The sequence below is a fragment of the Lethenteron reissneri genome, chromosome 64 (assembly GCF_015708825.2).
Source record: "Lethenteron reissneri isolate LAM-NWPU_2019-01 chromosome 64, ASM1570882v1, whole genome shotgun sequence".
NCBI classification, from domain to species: Eukaryota; Metazoa; Chordata; class Hyperoartia; order Petromyzontiformes; family Petromyzontidae; genus Lethenteron; species Lethenteron reissneri.
This window is the reverse complement of record NC_083842.1, coordinates 10926434-10943560: the sequence shown is the minus strand read 5'-3', so window position 1 is coordinate 10943560 and position 17127 is coordinate 10926434. Positions and strand designations below refer to the sequence as shown.

General features: G+C 54.5%; 1 protein-coding gene across 3 annotated transcripts in view; it reads left to right on the top strand.

Annotated features, from left to right (window-relative positions):
* Positions 1-16717, top strand: part of LOC133359196 (ras-related protein Rab-3C-like) — a 45053-nt gene extending 28336 nt beyond the window's left edge. Inside the window, exons 2-5 of one of the 3 annotated variants that reach the window (XM_061577620.1) lie at positions 12534-12762; positions 13298-13416; positions 14925-15049; positions 16485-16717. In XM_061577620.1, the coding sequence (XP_061433604.1) occupies positions 12534-12762; positions 13298-13416; positions 14925-15049; positions 16485-16672 (661 nt within the window). In that variant the 3' untranslated portion in view covers positions 16673-16717. The remainder of the gene's footprint in view (positions 1-12533; positions 12763-13297; positions 13417-14924; positions 15050-16484) is intronic. The other 2 variants (XM_061577622.1, XM_061577621.1) reach the window with 2 other exon arrangements.
* Positions 16718-17127: the final 410 nt, after the last annotated feature.

Below are 17127 nucleotides of genomic sequence, written 5' to 3'. Positions count from 1 at the left end.
GGCGACCCGGGTTCGATTCCCGCTCACGGCTAACACCAGTGACGATTATCTGAACCGGTCCTGGGCCTCCCCTAGGTCGACTCAGCCTTAAATGAGTACCTGGTGCGGTGTGTAAACATCGCCACTAGGGAGACAAAGGCGGTCAGGCGTGGTGCTGGCCACCCACCCCCTCGTGTACCGTTCCGGCCTTCATAGGTGCTCGCTAACAGCACTTGCCCCTACAGTCTGTTCAGGCTATACGGGGGATCTTTGTCTTTGTCTGTGTGTATGTCTGTGTGTGTCTGTGTGTGTGTACGAGTGTGTGTACGGGAGCGGTAGCGTAGTAGTTCGATTCCTGCTCACGGCCAACACCGGTGACGAATATTTGAACCGGTCCTGGGTCTCCCCTAGGTCGACTCGGCCTCAAATGAGGTCCTGGTGCCGTGCGTAGTAAACATCGCCACCGGGGGAGACAAAGGCGGCCGGGTGTAGTGCTGGCCACCTACCCCCTCGCGTGCCGTGCCGGCCTTCATAGGTGCTCGCTAACAGCACTTGCCCCAACAGTCTGTTGCAGGCTACACGGGGGATCTTTGCCTTTCTCTGCATGCACAGGTACAAAGATCCCCCGTGTAGCCTTAACAGACTGTAGGGACAAGTGCTGTTAGCGAGCACCTATGAAGGCAAGATCCCTCGTATAGCCTTAACAGACTGTAGGGACAAGTGCTGTTAGCGAGCACCTATGAAGGCAGGATCCCCCGTGTAGCCTTAACAGCCTGTAGGGACAAGTGCTGTTAGCGAGCACCTATGAAGGCAGGATCCCCCGTGTAGCCTTAACAGCCTGTAGGGACAAGTGCTGTTAGCGAGCACCTATGAAGGCAAGATCCCCCGTGTAGCCTTAACAGACTGTAGGGACAAGTGCTGTTAGCGAGCACCTATGAAGGCAAGATCCCCCGTGTAGCCTTAACAGCCTGTAGGGACAAGTGCTGTTAGCGAGCACCTATGAAGGCCGATGCACAGGTACACACACAAAGGCCGCAACTGTGGTTGTTTACCGTCTACTTTGGGACGCTGAATCGGCCACTTTTCTCACCGCTGGTGGTAGAGCGGAGTAGGTGGCACGTGGCCTATTACACTGGTCAACAACAAAAAAAATTAACCCGTAAAAACAAAGTTTTTCACTATAAATTCTTTATATGCGTGGCATCGGTTTTATTTTATTATTCATTTCTGTTTTTCTTGAGTAAGAGTTTCATTTTGATCACATTGGTATTTTAAATTAAATATGAAAAAGAATTTTCCTAAAAAGTGGAAAATTTTGGAAAAAAAATTTCACGAAAATAAATTGTCACGCACAACGAGTCTGTGTGCAAAATGTCAGCTCGATTGGATCACGGGAAGTGGGTTAAAAAACGACCGAAAGATTTGCACGGTCGTAAGCAAGCAAGCAAGCAAGTGAACTTAATATAAAGGATTTAAAAACATGTTTTTCTGGCTTGGACTTTTGCAGCTGTTTTAGACTAATTTCAGGGTGCTGATTCCAAATCTGATCTCAGATTTGCTCTATCACATCTCATTTTTATGCTATTGGCATACCCCATTTTCATTGATTTTACCCGAAATTAACTCCGTCACTTACGATTGCAAGTTGTTGCGAGTCAGTGACTGCTTTAGTGTTAAAATATGGTGCTGTATTTTTAGGATAGTGTGTTTATAATATCATTTTATGTAGATATCCACATTTATTTAATATTTTTCTTCTGCAGTTTTGATTGAAAATGCAATATTTGATATCTCAAAAACCTCATGTGATAGACAAAAACTGATTTGGAATCAGCACCCCAAAATTACCTTAAAACCATTATGAGACATCTCCTTTACCAGTGGCAAAATATAGTAATAGGTTTTTACCCTTTCAACTGATGCAAAAACTGACACCTTTATACAAGGCATCATGTTTGCAATAACCACAACACAAGCAGTCAAAATACAAACAAAAAGAAACAACTCTGATAATGATAATGATTTACAAATGCTTACCCCGAGCTCTCAATACTCTGATAGTGCGCTGTCTTTGAGTTGTACTCCTTTTGGCGTCACCTGTTCCCACACCAATGGAGACTAGGCTCTAAGAAAAGCTGTCTCGGGTGTGGACCAATCAACTTCAAGGACAGTGCATATCATTATCATCATCAGAGTTGTTTCTTTTTGTCAGTTTTTGTATCAGTTAAAAGGGTAAAAACCTTCCACTATACCGTAAAACCGTTGGAATATCTTATGCCAGAAAAAGTGTGTTGACCAGTGTTATTAGCCAAGTCCATCGTGAGAGGAATTACCGAGTCTCAGAGAATCCTCAACCGGCAGAGAGGAGCCTGAAGCTGTTATTTGACAATTCATGCTTCAAGTTCATGTATTAGGTATAGCCCTGTGAGCCATTCGGCTCTTGAATCGGGTGCAACCGCAACAAACAAAAAACTAAAACATGAACAAAAAACATCTTAAAGTGACTCTGTGACTAAGTGCAAACAGAAAATCCAAGAAAAGACGGCAAAATATTGCAGAAAAAACACCGTACACCAACGCTGTGTGCAAAAATCCCAGTGGGATGCAAGTCAAACAACAACAACCATAAGACAACTTAGATTAAGGCCATCAGTCTAACTCTGTACTACAACAAACAAACATGGCTAAACCAATAGACTTTTCGAAATCACCAAAATAAAGCCATGAAAGCTGCCTTTTACGAGCAACGTTGCAGCTACATTTCGTCAATATGGCCACATAAAGGCGTCTCTCTGGGTCTCTGTCTGGGCCTTTGTCTCTCGAGCCCAGTGGTTCTCAACCGAGGGGTACGCGAACCCCCTGGGGGTACATGGCAATGTCCCAGGGGGGGTGGGGGGGGCTACGTGATGCGATTGATTTGACGTGCCCTTCGGCTGTCGCATCCCTTGTGCTGCATGTGCGTAACGTTACCGATGATCATTCTTTTCGACGTTTATTATAATTTATTATTTTATTACTTCCCTTCTACGTGACTTTACCGAAAGACCCAAGAAGACGAATCCTCTTAGTATCTTTCCCTGCAGTCGCGAAGCTTTAGATCGAAATTTAACCGCCACTACGGGATGGGATTCCACAAAACTTTAGGCTTCACCTGAGGACGGCTGCTTGCGTTGTGGCCGAAACGTCGCGAGAATTTATTATTTTATTACTTCCCTTCTACGTGACTTTACCGAAAGAACCAAGAAGATGTTCATTCTATTCGTGCGTTGATTTCTCGGAGACATGTCGGGGGGGGGTCATGGCAAGGGGGGGTTACTACTCTGTTGGATAAAGAATAAGTCAACAAGGTGGGTGCAGTAGCACACACAAGGTTGGCAAGCGCTGCTTTTGTTATAGTTTTATAATCGCACGTCAATGGACTATTCAGAATCAGAAGTTTATTTCCTGCTGAGTAAAGCCCATGTAGCTGATGGACAAATGATTGACAGCTGCTCTTGGTGGTGGTGCCACAGTAGGGTGGTGGTGCATCTACCGGTCATCTCAGTCAGCCAACCCATGGCACCTAGCCTGGTACAGCTGGTGGTGCATCTACCGGTCATCTCAGTCAGCCAACCCATGGCACCTGGGTCTGTCCCGAGACCTCCTGCACCTAGCCTGGTACAGCTTGTGGCGCATCTACCGGTCATCTCAGTCAGCCAACCCATGGCACCTGGGTCTGTCCCGAGACCTCCTGCACCTAGCCTGGTACAGCTTGTGGCGCATCTACCGGTCATCTCAGTCAGCCAACCCATGGCACCTGGGTCTGTCCTGAGACATGCACCTAGCCTGGTACAGCTGGTGGTGCATCTACCGGTCATCTCGGTCAGCCACCCCACGACACCTGGGTCTGTCCCGAGACCTCCTGCACCTAGCCTGGTACAGCTTGTACATCTACCGGTCATCTCGGTCAGCCAACCCATGGCACCTGGGTCTGTCCCGAGACCTCCTGCACCTAGCCTGGTACAGCTGGTGGTGCATCTACCGGTCATCTCGGTCAGCCACCCCACGACACCTGGGTCTGTCCCGAGACCTCCTGCACCTAGCCTGGTACAGCTTGTACATCTACCGGTCATCTCGGTCAGCCAACCCACGGCACCTGGGTCTGTCCCGAGACCTCCTGCACCTAGCCTGGTACAGCTAGTGGTGCATCTACCAGTCATCTCAGACAGCCAACCCACGGCACCTGGGTCTGTCCCGAGACCTCCTGCACCTAGCCTGGTACAGCTGGTGGTGCATCTACCGGTCATCTCAGACAGCCAACCCACGGCACCTGGGTCTGTCCCGAGACCTCCTGCACCTAGCCTGGTACAGCTTGTACATCTACCGGTCATCTCGGTCAGCCAACCCATGGCACCTGGGTCTGTCCCGAGACCTCCTGCACCTAGCCTGGTACAGCTGGTGGTGCATCTACCGGTCATCTCGGTCAGCCACCCCACGACACCTGGGTCTGTCCCGAGACCTCCTGCACCTAGCCTGGTACAGCTTGTACATCTACCGGTCATCTCGGTCAGCCAACCCACGGCACCTGGGTCTGTCCCGAGACCTCCTGCACCTAGCCTGGTACAGCTAGTGGTGCATCTACCAGTCATCTCAGTCAGCCAACCCATGGCACCTGGGTCTGTCCCGAGACCTCCTGCACCTAGCCTGGTACAGCTTGTACATCTACCGGTCATCTCGGTCAGCCAACCCACGACACCTGGGTCTGTCCCGAGACCTCCTGCACCTAGCCTGGTACAGCTAGTGGTGCATCTACCGGTCATCTCAGTCAGCCAACCCATGGCACCTGGGTCTGTCCCGAGACCTCCTGCACCTAGCCTGGTACAGCTGGTGGCGCATCTACCGGTCATCTCAGTCAGCCAACCCATGGCACCTGGGTCTGTCCCGAGACCTCCTGCACCTAGCCTGGTACAGCTGGTGGTGCATCTACCGGTCATCTCAGTCAGCCAGCCCACGGCACCTGGGTCTGTCCCGAGACCTGCACCTAGCCTGGTACAGCTGGTGGTGCATCTACCGGTCATCTCAGTCAGCCAACCCATGGCACCTGGGTCTGTCCCGAGACCTCCTGCACCTAGCCTGGTACAGCCGGTGGTGCATCTACCGGTCATCTCAGTCAGCCAACCTACGGCTCCTGGGTCTGTCCCGAGACCTGCACCTAGCCTGGTACAGCTGGTGGTACATCTACCAGTCATCTCGGTCAGCCAACCCACGGCACCTGGGTCTGCCCCGTGACCTCCTGTCAGCGAGCCTTCGACACTTCACGTGGCCTCAAAGTGCACCTGGCCTGGCACAGGCGCCGTGGTGACGTCACCGCCACTTAGTGGCGAATGGGGTGGTATTGGTATTGGATGTTGCTGCTGCTGCTGATGGTTGGATGGTGCTGCTGCTGCTGATGATGGTTGTAGCCTCGCTCAAGGCCAACACGGGTGACAGTTATCCGAACAGGTCCTGGGCCTCCTCTAGGTCGACTCGGCCTCAAATGAGCATCTGGTGCGCTACGTAAACACTGCTTGGTGCTGGCCACCCACACTCCCTCGTGTGCCGTGCTGGCCTTCATAGGTGCTACTCGCTAACAGCACTTGCCCCCCTCCCCCCACCCCACAGTCTGTTAAGGCTATACGGGGGATCTTTGTCTTTGTGCGCTTGGTAATGGGATCGGGGATTGGGTAAACGGCGGAGTCTTTGTATCGGAGAGCGAGCACCATCAATAATGCAGGGTGGTGTACTCCATTACGCACGCGTACACACACGCGCCCTGGGGTGTGTGCGTGAGCGCGTGTGCGTGTGTGTGTGTCTGTGTGGGGAGCGGTGGTGCAGCGGTTAGCGCGACGCTGCGCTACGAACCCGGCGACACGGGTTCGATTCCCGCTCACTGCCAACACCAACAGTGACGATTATCTGAACCGGTCCCGGGCCTCCCCTAGGTCGACTCAGCCTCAAATGAGTACCTGGTGCGGTGTGTAAACATCGCCGCCGGGGAGACAAAGGCGGTCGGGCGTGGTGCTGGCCACCCACCCCCTCGTGTACCGTTCCGACCTTCATAGGTGCTACTCGCTAACAGCACTTGCCCCTACAGTCTGTCAAGGCTATACGGGGAATCTTTATCTTTGTATCCTTCTGTGGGGAGCGGTGGTGTAGCGGTTAGCGCGACGCTGCGCTACGAACCCGGCGACACGGGTTCGATTCCCGCTCACTACCAACACCGGTGACGATTATCTGAACCGTTCCCGGGCCTCCCCTAGGTCGACTCAGCCTCAAATGAGTACATGGTGCGGTGTGTAAACATCGCCACTGGGGAGACAAAGGCGGTCGGGCGTGGTGCTGGCCACCCACCCCCTCGTGTACCGTTCCGACCTTCATAGGTGCTACTCGGTAACAGCACTTGCCCCTACAGTCTGTTACAGGCTATACGGGGGATCTTTGCCTTTTTAAAATCTTTTTCGCACTATGCTGCCGTGTCTGGCCAGGTGTTTTATATTAGTATATCTCTACGTGTGTAAGTGATTTGTTTACTTTGACGATTCTTTGCGTTCCTATCGTGGTTTTTTCCCTTGTATTGTTTGGAGTCCTAACGTTCTGACCCACCCCTACTGGATAAGCGTGAAGCTTCATAGCTCATCGGATTCTTCCAGCATCAATGGATATATTTCTGATTCGTAAGCGAGCGCTGACAGCACTTGCCCCAGCATTCTGTTAAGGCTGTACGGGGGGGGGGGGGGGGGGGGGGTTGGAGGGGGGTTGTATGTGTATCGCATCTCACCACGTGGTGTGTATCACGCTACCCATGCAGTGAGTACTCTGTGTGTGGGGTGTGATGTGTGTCACTGTAATGTATAAGCAAAGGCGGCCTTGCGTGGTGCTGGCCACCCACCCCCTCGTGTGCCATGCCGGGCCTTCATCGGTGCTACTCGCTAACAGCACTTGCCCCAACAGTCTGTGAAGGCCGTTCGGGGGATCTTTATCTTTTGTATTAGCAGAGTGTGGCGCAGAGGTCGCAAACGGGTTTTGATTCCCTACCCGTACCCAGCCGCACCAGGGTCGCAAACGGGTACCCGTACCCTACCCGTACCCGGCCGGGTGCCTGGCCGGGTACGAGTAGGGTACGGGTATCGGGTACCCAATTGCGACCTCTGGGATGAAGCCACATTGCAGGCGCGGGTGGGTTGATTCTAGGAACTTGAATTGTGAGAAGAGACAAGACGTTGGGAAATGAGTGACAAACGGTGACTCACCAGTGACTCACGGCCTACCCGTACCCGGCCGCACCAGGGTCGCAGCTGGGTACGGGTAGCCGGGTATCAGGTAGGGTACGGGTATCGGGTACCCGGTTGCGACCTCTGGTGTGGCGTAAGTACCCCAACGTGTGCGCAGTTGGATAGGAAGCGGGGGCCACAGAGAAGGGATGGTTTGGTAATGGTCGTCATGGCTGTAATCACCACTGCCAGTTTTGTCTCGATGATTGCCGTATTGTCCGAATCCGCCCCACGTCGTCTTTGTCCTCATCGTTTTAACGTCGCTGCTGTCGTTCTCATCGTGCCCCCCGGTGTTAACGCCGCCGCGTGTGTGTGCGTGGGTGTGTGCGTGTGCGTGCGTGTGTGTGCGTGCGTGTGTGCGTGTGCGCGTGCGTGCGTGTGTGCGTGCATGTGTGCGTGCGTGTGTGCGTGTGTGTGTGCGTGTGTGTCGCGCAGCGCGTTCGACCATCGCACCGCCGCTCCGCCGTATTTACGCGTCCAGCTAGTCCTCGTTTTGACGCGCTAGCAGCAGCAGCAGCGGCAGACGCGTTGCTGAAAAGTGCCGCCCGCGTCTTGCGAAAACGTTTCCCCACCGCAGCTTAATGCAAGCGCGCGATGACGTTCGGGCGAGATACGGCGCACTGCCACACGCGGCGAGATGGCGGCACAAGTAACCGAGGGTTACGCTGCTGCTGCCGCTGCTGCTGCTGCTGCCGCTGCTGCTGCTGCTGCCGTATCGCCGTATCGTACCGCTCGCAGCCGTGACGCTCTAGAAATTAGTTTCCCGTCGACTGCTCAGAAACCACGTTTCTAACGGTACGCGCGATCCACGTTTCTAACGGTGCGTTCTAACGCGTTGTAACGGCGTGCGTGCGTTCCACATGGCGCCAAAAGCGTTCCCTAATGGAAGAACCGCGTTCCAGAGAGAACGCGTTGTGTATCGTGTGAACACCGCCACGCGTTTTAAGCGAGGGCTCTCGCGCCCCTTGCACGCGTACACACGGGAGAGTTTCAGAACCCTGGTCAGCTCCGCTGTTCCGCGCCGCTGTTCAGAGAACGGGTCATGAACACTCTCTTGGGGCATCTTCGTGACCAGGTCCCTGACCAGCCTGCCAAGTCGGTTTAACACGTAGGCTTTTGCGACCAATATCATCCATAACCTCTACTATGCAGGCTGCGAACTGTATTTAAATTCGTGCTAATGCAGTTGCTTGTCGTTTGCCAAAACTATGAACTAAACTTATAGTAGTAGGTTTTTACCCTTTTAACTGATACAAAAACTGACACCTTTATGCAAGGGATCATGTTTCGATTTAAAGTTTTCGTGACTGCAGGGATTCATCTTCTTGGTTCTTTCGGTAAAGTCACGTAGAAGGGAAGTAATAAAATAATAAAAATAAAACATAATAAAATAATTATCACGACGTTTCGGCTACAACGCAAGCAGCCGTCTTCAGGTGAGTTAACATCTCGCAACTGTGATGTTGATGATGATGATGATGAGAGAAACACCACAAACTCTAAATATACAACAGCAGGCATCGTCAGGGTTGGGATCCAACCCACGACACCTCCTGCATACCAGGCGAGGGAGTTAACATCTCGCAACTGTGATGTTGATGGTGGTGAGAGAGAAACACCACAAACTCTAAATATACAGCAGCAGGCATTTTCAGGGTTGGGATCGAACCCACGAGACCTCACGCGTACCAGGCGATGGAGTCAACATCTCCTAGCCACGGCGTTTTTATTGAAGAGCGACCGGCGGTCTCGGCGAGAAGGGCTGGCGGGTACGGCGTCACGACCAGCGACCAGTGACCCACCACCCCCCCACCACCCCCCCACCACCCCCCCACCACCCCCCCACCACCCCCCCACCACCCCCCTGACCACCCCCCCTCCCCTCCGCCCGCGTTATGTCCCATCGATCCAACGACGAACACAATTCTTCCGGGGCCGTCCGAAATGTTTTTTTTTTTTTCTGATTTATTTTAAAAAAATTAAGATTTGACGTGAAAATCGGCGGCGCGTTCCCCTGCGTCTCTCTCTCTCTCATTCTGTGTCCGTCTGTCTCTCGATGTGAACGTGCAGTTTTATTGTGTTGTTCTCCTGGCGAGGTCCGGGACTTGTTGTTGTGGTTGTTTTTTTACCCTTCTATCTGGCAACAAAACTGACACCTTTTTTACAAGGAGTCATGTTTGCATAGACCACAATACCTGCAGTCATAATGCAAACAAAAAACATAACTCTGATAATGTATGCACTGTCCTTGAAGTTGATTGGTCCACACCCGAGACAGCTTTCCTTAGAGCCTAGTCTCACATGGTGTTGGACCAGATGACGCTAAAAGGCGCACAACTCAAAGACAATGCACCATCAGAGTATGAGAGTGTGTTGTATTACATTACATTTCGATATTTTGCTAGGTTATTGAATTTTAGTTTGTCCTTCTGATTTTCAGACTTGCTTGCCGTGTCATCGCACTTGCAGAACCTTGTTTTTGGACCACTCATTGATATGCAAATGTTTTCTCTAACCCCCTCCCTCTCTCTGCCTCCTCCCCCCTCTGTCTATTTAAGGCCACCCCACAGAGATGATCACCCCTCTCTGGTTCCTGTGTTGCTCCCTCTATGTATCTTGGTGATATCTGTCTGCTAATGTCTGTCTATAGTTTTCTGGTTAGATTTTATGTCGCTATTTCATTATACCTGATGATGATTGCTTGTGTTGCAATCGAAACGTCGTATGCTATTATTTAATTTAATTTATTATTTTATCTTTAGACGTGACTTAACCGAAAGAACCAAATAATCATTTACTGCAGTCACGAAAGTTCTAAAATTAAGATAGAGTATGAGAGCTCGGGGTAAGCATTTACGCCATTGGAACCTCATTTGCCAGTAAAAAATATGATTATTGTTTTTTTACTGGAAAATGAGGTTCCGATGGCGTTGTTGTGGTTGTTTTGCTGCCTTTCCTCCAAGCCTGGAATGTGGTGTCGAAAAATGGGCATGAATTATTTACTTCCTTACGCAATTTGCCCCCTCCTCCTTCTCCCCCGCACGGTTGGCTAAGCACATGTACATATACTTGACTTTTTTAAAATTCTGTGACTTGCTTAGCCGTCCCGTACTTTACACTCCTAAAATCGTTTTTTTTATCGTTTGCTGTTGTAACTCACTGACCCCGTGTCCCGCACCCTGTTACTGGACATTGGTGTGCAAAAATGAATATATATAATGCTTCTCCTAAATTAATACTAGGAATACAAATACAGGCGCTCCTCTACTTACAAACGAGCTAGGTTCCAAGAGGTCTGTTCGTAAGTGGATTTGTTCGTAAGTCCAAACTTTACTCCTGTCAATTCTAAACATGTTGAACGGCATGTACACTAAACACGGGGAATGGCTTTAAAAGTTGTATAATCTCCTGTAGATGTAGGTGCCACTGGTTCTTCACGTTCTGCAGATGTAGATGCCACTGGTTCTTCACGTTCTGCAGATGTAGATTCCACTGGTTCTTCACGTTCTGCAGATGTAGATTCCACTGGTTCTTCACGTTCTGCAGATGGAGATGCCACTGGTTCTTCACGTTCTGCAGATGTAGATGCCACTGGTTCTTCACGTTCTGCAGATGTAGATGCCACTAGTTCTTCATGTTCTGCAGATATAGATGCCACTAGTTCTTCAGGTTCTGCAGATGTAGATGCCACTGGTTCTTCACGTTCTGCAGATGTATATGCCAATGGTTCTTTACGTTCTGCAGATGTAGATGTCACTGGTTCTTCACGTTCTGCAGATGTAGATGCCACTGGTTCTTCACGTTCTGCAGATGTAGATGCCACTGGTTCTTCACGTTCTGCAGACGTAGATGCCACTGGGTCTTCACATTCTGCAGATGTAGATGCCACTGGTTCTTCACGTTCTGCAGATGTATATGCCACTGGTTCTTCATACTCTGCAGATGTAGATGACACTGGTTCTTCGCGTTATGCAGATTTAGATGCCACTGGTTCTCCACATTCTGCAGATGTAGATGCCACTGGTTCTTCACATTCTGCAGATGTAGATGCCACTGGTTCTTCACATTCTGCAGATGTATATGACACTGGTTCTTCGCGTTATGCAGATATAGATGCCACTGGTTCTCCACATTCTGCAGATGTAGATGCCACTGGTTCTCCACATTATGCAGATGTAGATGACACTGGTTCTTCACGTTCTGCAGATGTAGATCCCACTGGTTCTTCACGTTCTGCAGATGTAGATCCCACTGGTTCTTCACGTTCTGCAGATGTAGATGCCACTGGTTCTTCACGTTCTGCAGATGTAGATGCCACTGGTTCTTCACGTTCTGCAGATGTAGATGCCACTGGTTCTTTATGTTCTGCAGATGTAGATGTCACTGGTTCTTCACGTTCTGCAGATGTAGATGCCACTGGTTCTTCACGTTCTGCAGATGTAGATGCCACTGGTTCTTCACGTTCTGTAGATGTAGATGTCACTGGTTCTTCACGTTCTGTAGATGTAGATGTCACTGATTCTTCACGTTCTGCAGATGTAGATGCAACTGGTTCTTTACGTTCTGTAGATGTAGATGCAACTGGTTATTCACATTATTGAGGTGAAGATACCATCGCCGCCATCTTTTGCGTGGCGGTTGAACTCACGACCCTCGATCCGAACAGGCAACCGGACATACGGACCAGGGATCGTTCGTAGCTGTGAAAGTTCGTGCGTCGAATGTTCGTAAGCGGAGGAGTCCCCGTATATAAACATATACAAAAATAAACATCAAGTGAAAGAGCTTCACAGCTCTTCGGATTCCCTCCTCCTCCGGTCTACACCGACGATTTCCCGAGCGCTGACGATTACGATACCTGACCATTGGCTACTTGTGTGCGTGTGTGCGTGTGCGCGTGTGCGTGTGTGTGCGTGTGTGTGTGCGTGTGCGCGTGTGCGGTTAGCGCGCTACGCTATGAACCCGGCGACACGAGTTCGATTCCCGCTCACGGCCAACACCAGTGACGATTATCTGAACCGGTCCCGGGCCTCCCCTAGGTCGACTCAGCCTCAAATGAGTACCCGGTGCGGTGTGTAAACATCGCCACTAGGGAGACAAAGGCGGTCGGGCGTGGTTGCTGGCCACCCACCCCCTCGTGTGCCGTTCCGGCCTTCATAGGTGCTACTCGCTAACAGCACTTGCCCCTACAGTCTGTCAAGGCTATACGGGGGATCTTTATCTTTGTGTGCGTGCGTGCGTGTGTGCGTGTGCGTGCGTGCGCAGCATGGCGTCAGCAGGGGAGAGCCGCCAGGGCGTGAAGGATGCCGCCGACCAGAACTTTGACTACATGTTCAAGCTGCTCATCATCGGCAACAGCAGCGTGGGCAAGACGTCCTTCCTGTTCCGCTACTCGGACGACACGTTCAGCTCGGCGTTCGTCAGCACCGTGGGCATCGACTTCAAGGTGAAGACCGTCTACCGCAACGACAAGCGCGTCAAGCTGCAGATCTGGGTGAGTGGCGGGGGGGGGGGGGGAGGGAGGGGGAGGGGGGGGGCCAGGAGGGAGAGGGGGAGGGGCCAGGAGGGAGAGGGGGAGGGGCCAGGAGGGAGGGGTAGGGAGATGCGTGGGGGAGAGAGGGGATGGTGTGATTTTGGAAGGTAGAATGACGGTGGTGGTTGTGGTTCAATGGCAGTGGTGGTATGGTGGTGTGGTGGTGGTGGGGGATGGTGATGTGATGGTGGGATAGAGTGACGGTGTGGTGGTGATGGTGCCGTGGTGGTGGTGGTGGTGGTGATGACGGTGTGGTGGTGATGGTGCCGTGGTGGTGGTGGTGGTGGTGATGATGGTGTGGTGGCGATGGTGCCGTGGTGGTGGCGGTGGTGATGGTGACGGTTTGGTGGCGATGGTATCGTGGCGGCGGTAGCGATGGTGCCGTGGTGGTGTCAACGGTGATGGTGCGCTGGTGGCAGTGGTGGTGATGGCAATCGCGATGGCGGTGGCGGCGGTGATGATGGTGCGTCGGTGATGTGCCGATGGGTGCGAGCAGGACACCGCCGGGCAGGAGCGCTACCGCACCATCACCACGGCGTACTACCGCGGAGCCATGGGCTTCCTGCTCATGTACGACATCACCAACGAGGACTCGTTCAACGCCGTGCACGACTGGTGAGGCCACCCCCCCTACCACCGTCACCACCGTCACCACCATCAACACCGTCACCGTCAGCACGACCATCAATGGCACCGTCATCGCCAGCGCCGTGAACATCGCCGCCACAAAACCCATCACCACCGTCGTTAAAGTCACGAGCTTCGGCACCACCAATCCACCACGAGCTGTAACGTCGCTATCATCGGCATCGTCACCGTCGTCACCGCCATCATCATCCCCGCCATTATCAGCAGCAGCATCATCACCATCATCAGCAGCAGCAGCATCTTCATACCACCGTGTGGGTTAACGTCACCATTCACATCGGCACCGGCGGCGTCATCATCATCACCGTCATCCAGAGGTCGCAACCGGGTACCCGATACCCGTACCCTACCCGATACCCGGCTACCCGTACCCGGCTGGGTACGGGTACGGGTACCCGTTTGCGACCCTGGTGCGGCCGGGTATGGGTAGGCCGTGAGTCACTGGTGAGTAACCGTTTGTAACTCATTTCGGGTAGGGTACGGGTAGGGTACGGGTAGGGTACGGGTAGGGTATGGGTAGGGTAGGGTACGGGTAGGGAACGTGTACGGGTACCCATTTGCGACCCTGGTGCGGCCGGGTACGGGTACTGGTAAGGAATCAAAACCCGTTTGCGACCTTTGCCGTCATCACCACTGCCGTCACCGCCGCGGCCACCACCACCACCACCACGACCCTGAGCTTTCACGTCGCCACCGCCGTCACCGTCACCGATGCTCGTGCCACTGACCCTCCGTTGGCAGCGCTGGCGTCAAGGACGACGACGACGACGCTGATGCCACCATCCTTTGGAATTACTGACAACAACATCGATTGATTATGATGATGATGATGGTTGTGTTGCTGATGCTGCTGCTTCTGCTGCTATTGCTGATTCTTTTGCTTCTGATGCTGCTACTACTGCTGATACTACTGCTGATTCTGCTGCTTCTGTTGCTGCTTCTGTTGCTTCTGCTGCTGCTTATATTGCTGCTTCTACTGCTGCTTCTGCTGCTGCTGCTTCTACTACTGCTGCTTCTGCTGCTGCTTATATTGCTGCTTCTACTGCTTCTCCTGCTGCTGTTGCTTCTACTGCCGCTTCTGCCGCTTCTGCCACCACCGCCGCCCTCGCCGATGCCAACCGCCGCTGCGTGCCGCTTGCATGCCGCTTGCACGCCGCTTGCACGCCGCTTGCACGCCGCTTGCACGCCGCTTGCACGCCGCTTGCACGCCGCTTGCGCGCCGCGTGCACGCCGCTTGCACGCCGCTTGCACGCCGCTTGCACGCCGCTTGCACGCCGCTTGCACGCCGCTTGCACGCCGCGTGCACGCCGCTTGCACGCCGCTTGCACGCCGCTTGCACGCCGCTTGCACGCCGCTTGCACGCCGCGTGCGCGCCGCGTGCGCGCCGCGTGCACGCCGCTTGCACGCCGCTTGCACGCCGCTTGCACGCCGCTTGCACGCCGCTTGCACGCCGCGTGCACGCGCGCGACTCGCAGGGCGACGCAGATCAAGACGTACTCGTGGGACAACGCCCAGGTCATCCTCGTGGGCAACAAGTGCGACCTGGAGGACGAGCGCGTCGTCGCCACGCAGCGCGGCAAGCAGCTGGGCGACCAGCTGGGTACGTGTCTACCCCCTACCCCCCCCTTGCACCCCCCCCCCCCCCACCCTCCCATCCCCCCACGTAGCTCTTTGTTTACACCACATTTTTATCCACTGGGGCACCGAATTCGAGACGCACTGCATTGTGGGGAGACCGTGCCGCCCCCTCCCCCCCACCGCCTGTGAGACGCACTGCATCGTGGGTAGGCTGTGCCCCCCCCCACCGCCTGGGAGACGCACTGCATCATGGGTAGGCTGTGCCCCCCTTTTGCCTGTGAGACGCACTGTATCATGGGTAGGCTGTGCCCCCCCCCCACCGCTTGTGAGACGCACTGCATTGTGGGTAGGCTGTGCCCCCCCCACCGCCTGTGAGACGCACTGCATTGTGGGTAGGCTGTGCCCCCCCCCCCGCCTGGGAGACGCACTGCATCATGGGTAGGCTGTGCCCCCCCCCCCCGCCTATGAGATGCACTGCATCATGGGTAGGCTGTGCCCCCCCCACCTGCCTGTGAGACGCACTGCATTGTGGGTAGGCTGTGCCCCCCCACCGCCTGTGAAACGCACTGCATCATGGGTAGGCTGTGCCCCCCCCCCCCCCGCCTGGGAGACGCACTGCATCATGGGTAGGCTGTGCCCCCCCTCGCCTGTGAGACGCACTGCATTATGGGTAGACCGTGCCCCATGTTGCACTGCCTCAGCTGGCGGCTGTGTCTCAGGTTCTCACGGCCTTCACATCTTCATCGTCGTCGTCGTCATCATCGTCGCATCTGTGATCAACCACCCGATGTTATCGTCATTACGGTCGATGTGACCCCATGTCACCACCACCACCACCACTGTTATCATCGTCACTATTGTTATCGCCACCGCCGCCGGCACCACAACCACCGCCACCACCATCATTACCACTATCATCATCATCTTTGTCCTCGCCACCACCATCATCTCTATCATCATCAACACCACCACCATCATCATCATCATCACGTTCATCATCACTATCACCAACCACAGCGACCACCACCACCACTGTTGTCACTGCCAACCGTGGAGCGTCATCACCAGGTGACCCCTCACCGCGTCCCCGAAAGCCGGCGCCATCACAAACGCCGAAATCTTCACCTCTGCGTTTTTTTCTTGACCTCCCAATCCCTCCCATCCCTCCCATCCCACCCCTACCACCCCTCCCTCCCATCCCTCTCACCCCACCCCTACCACCCCTCCCTCCCATCCCTCCCACCCCTCCCACCCCTCCCACCCCTCCCACCCGTCCCACCCCTCTCACCCCTCTCATCTCACCCCTCCCTCCCACCCCTCCCACCCGTCTCACCCCTCCCACCTCTCCCACCCCTCCCATCCCTCCCTCCCACCCTTCCCTCCCACCCCTCCCTCCCCACCCCCCCTCCCCACCCACCCCCCCCCCTCCCCACCCCCCCCCCTCCCCACCCCCGCAGGCTTCGAGTTCTTCGAGACGAGCTCCAAGGACAACATCAACGTGCGGCAGACGTTCGAGCGCCTGGTGGACGTCATCTGCGAGAAGATGGCCGAGAGCCTGGACAGCGACCCGGCGCTCGCCAGCGGCAAGAAGAGCACCCAGCTCACGGACACGCCGCCCCGAGCCGACTCCAACTGCGCCTGCTAGGGGGGGGGCCGCTGCCCCCCCCTCCACCCCCCTCCACCCGGCCCCCCTCCACCCCCCACCCGGCCCCCCCCCCTCTCCCGATCCCACGGCCGCACGCTCGGTCGCTAACGAGGGCGGCGGCGGCGGTGGTGACTCCGTTGAGTTTTTAGTTTTTGACCAGGAGGGGGGTTGCCCCGGGGGGGAGGGGGGTCGCCCCGAATGGGGGGTCGCCAAGGGGGGGGGGGGGGGTCGCCGAGGGGTCCGTTGGAGGGTTTGCCGGGGGTTTGCCGGGGGTTGCTGGGGGTTGCCGGGGGTCGTCGGGAGTGTTGTAGTAGGTCGGGGCTTGGCGTGTGTGCGCGTGTGTGCGTGCGTGTGTGTGTGCATGTGTGTGTGCGTGTGTGTGCGCGTGTGTGCGCGTGTGTGTGTGCGTGTGTGCGTCACGGCGCTCGTGAACATGTGACGGAACCGGAGTCTAC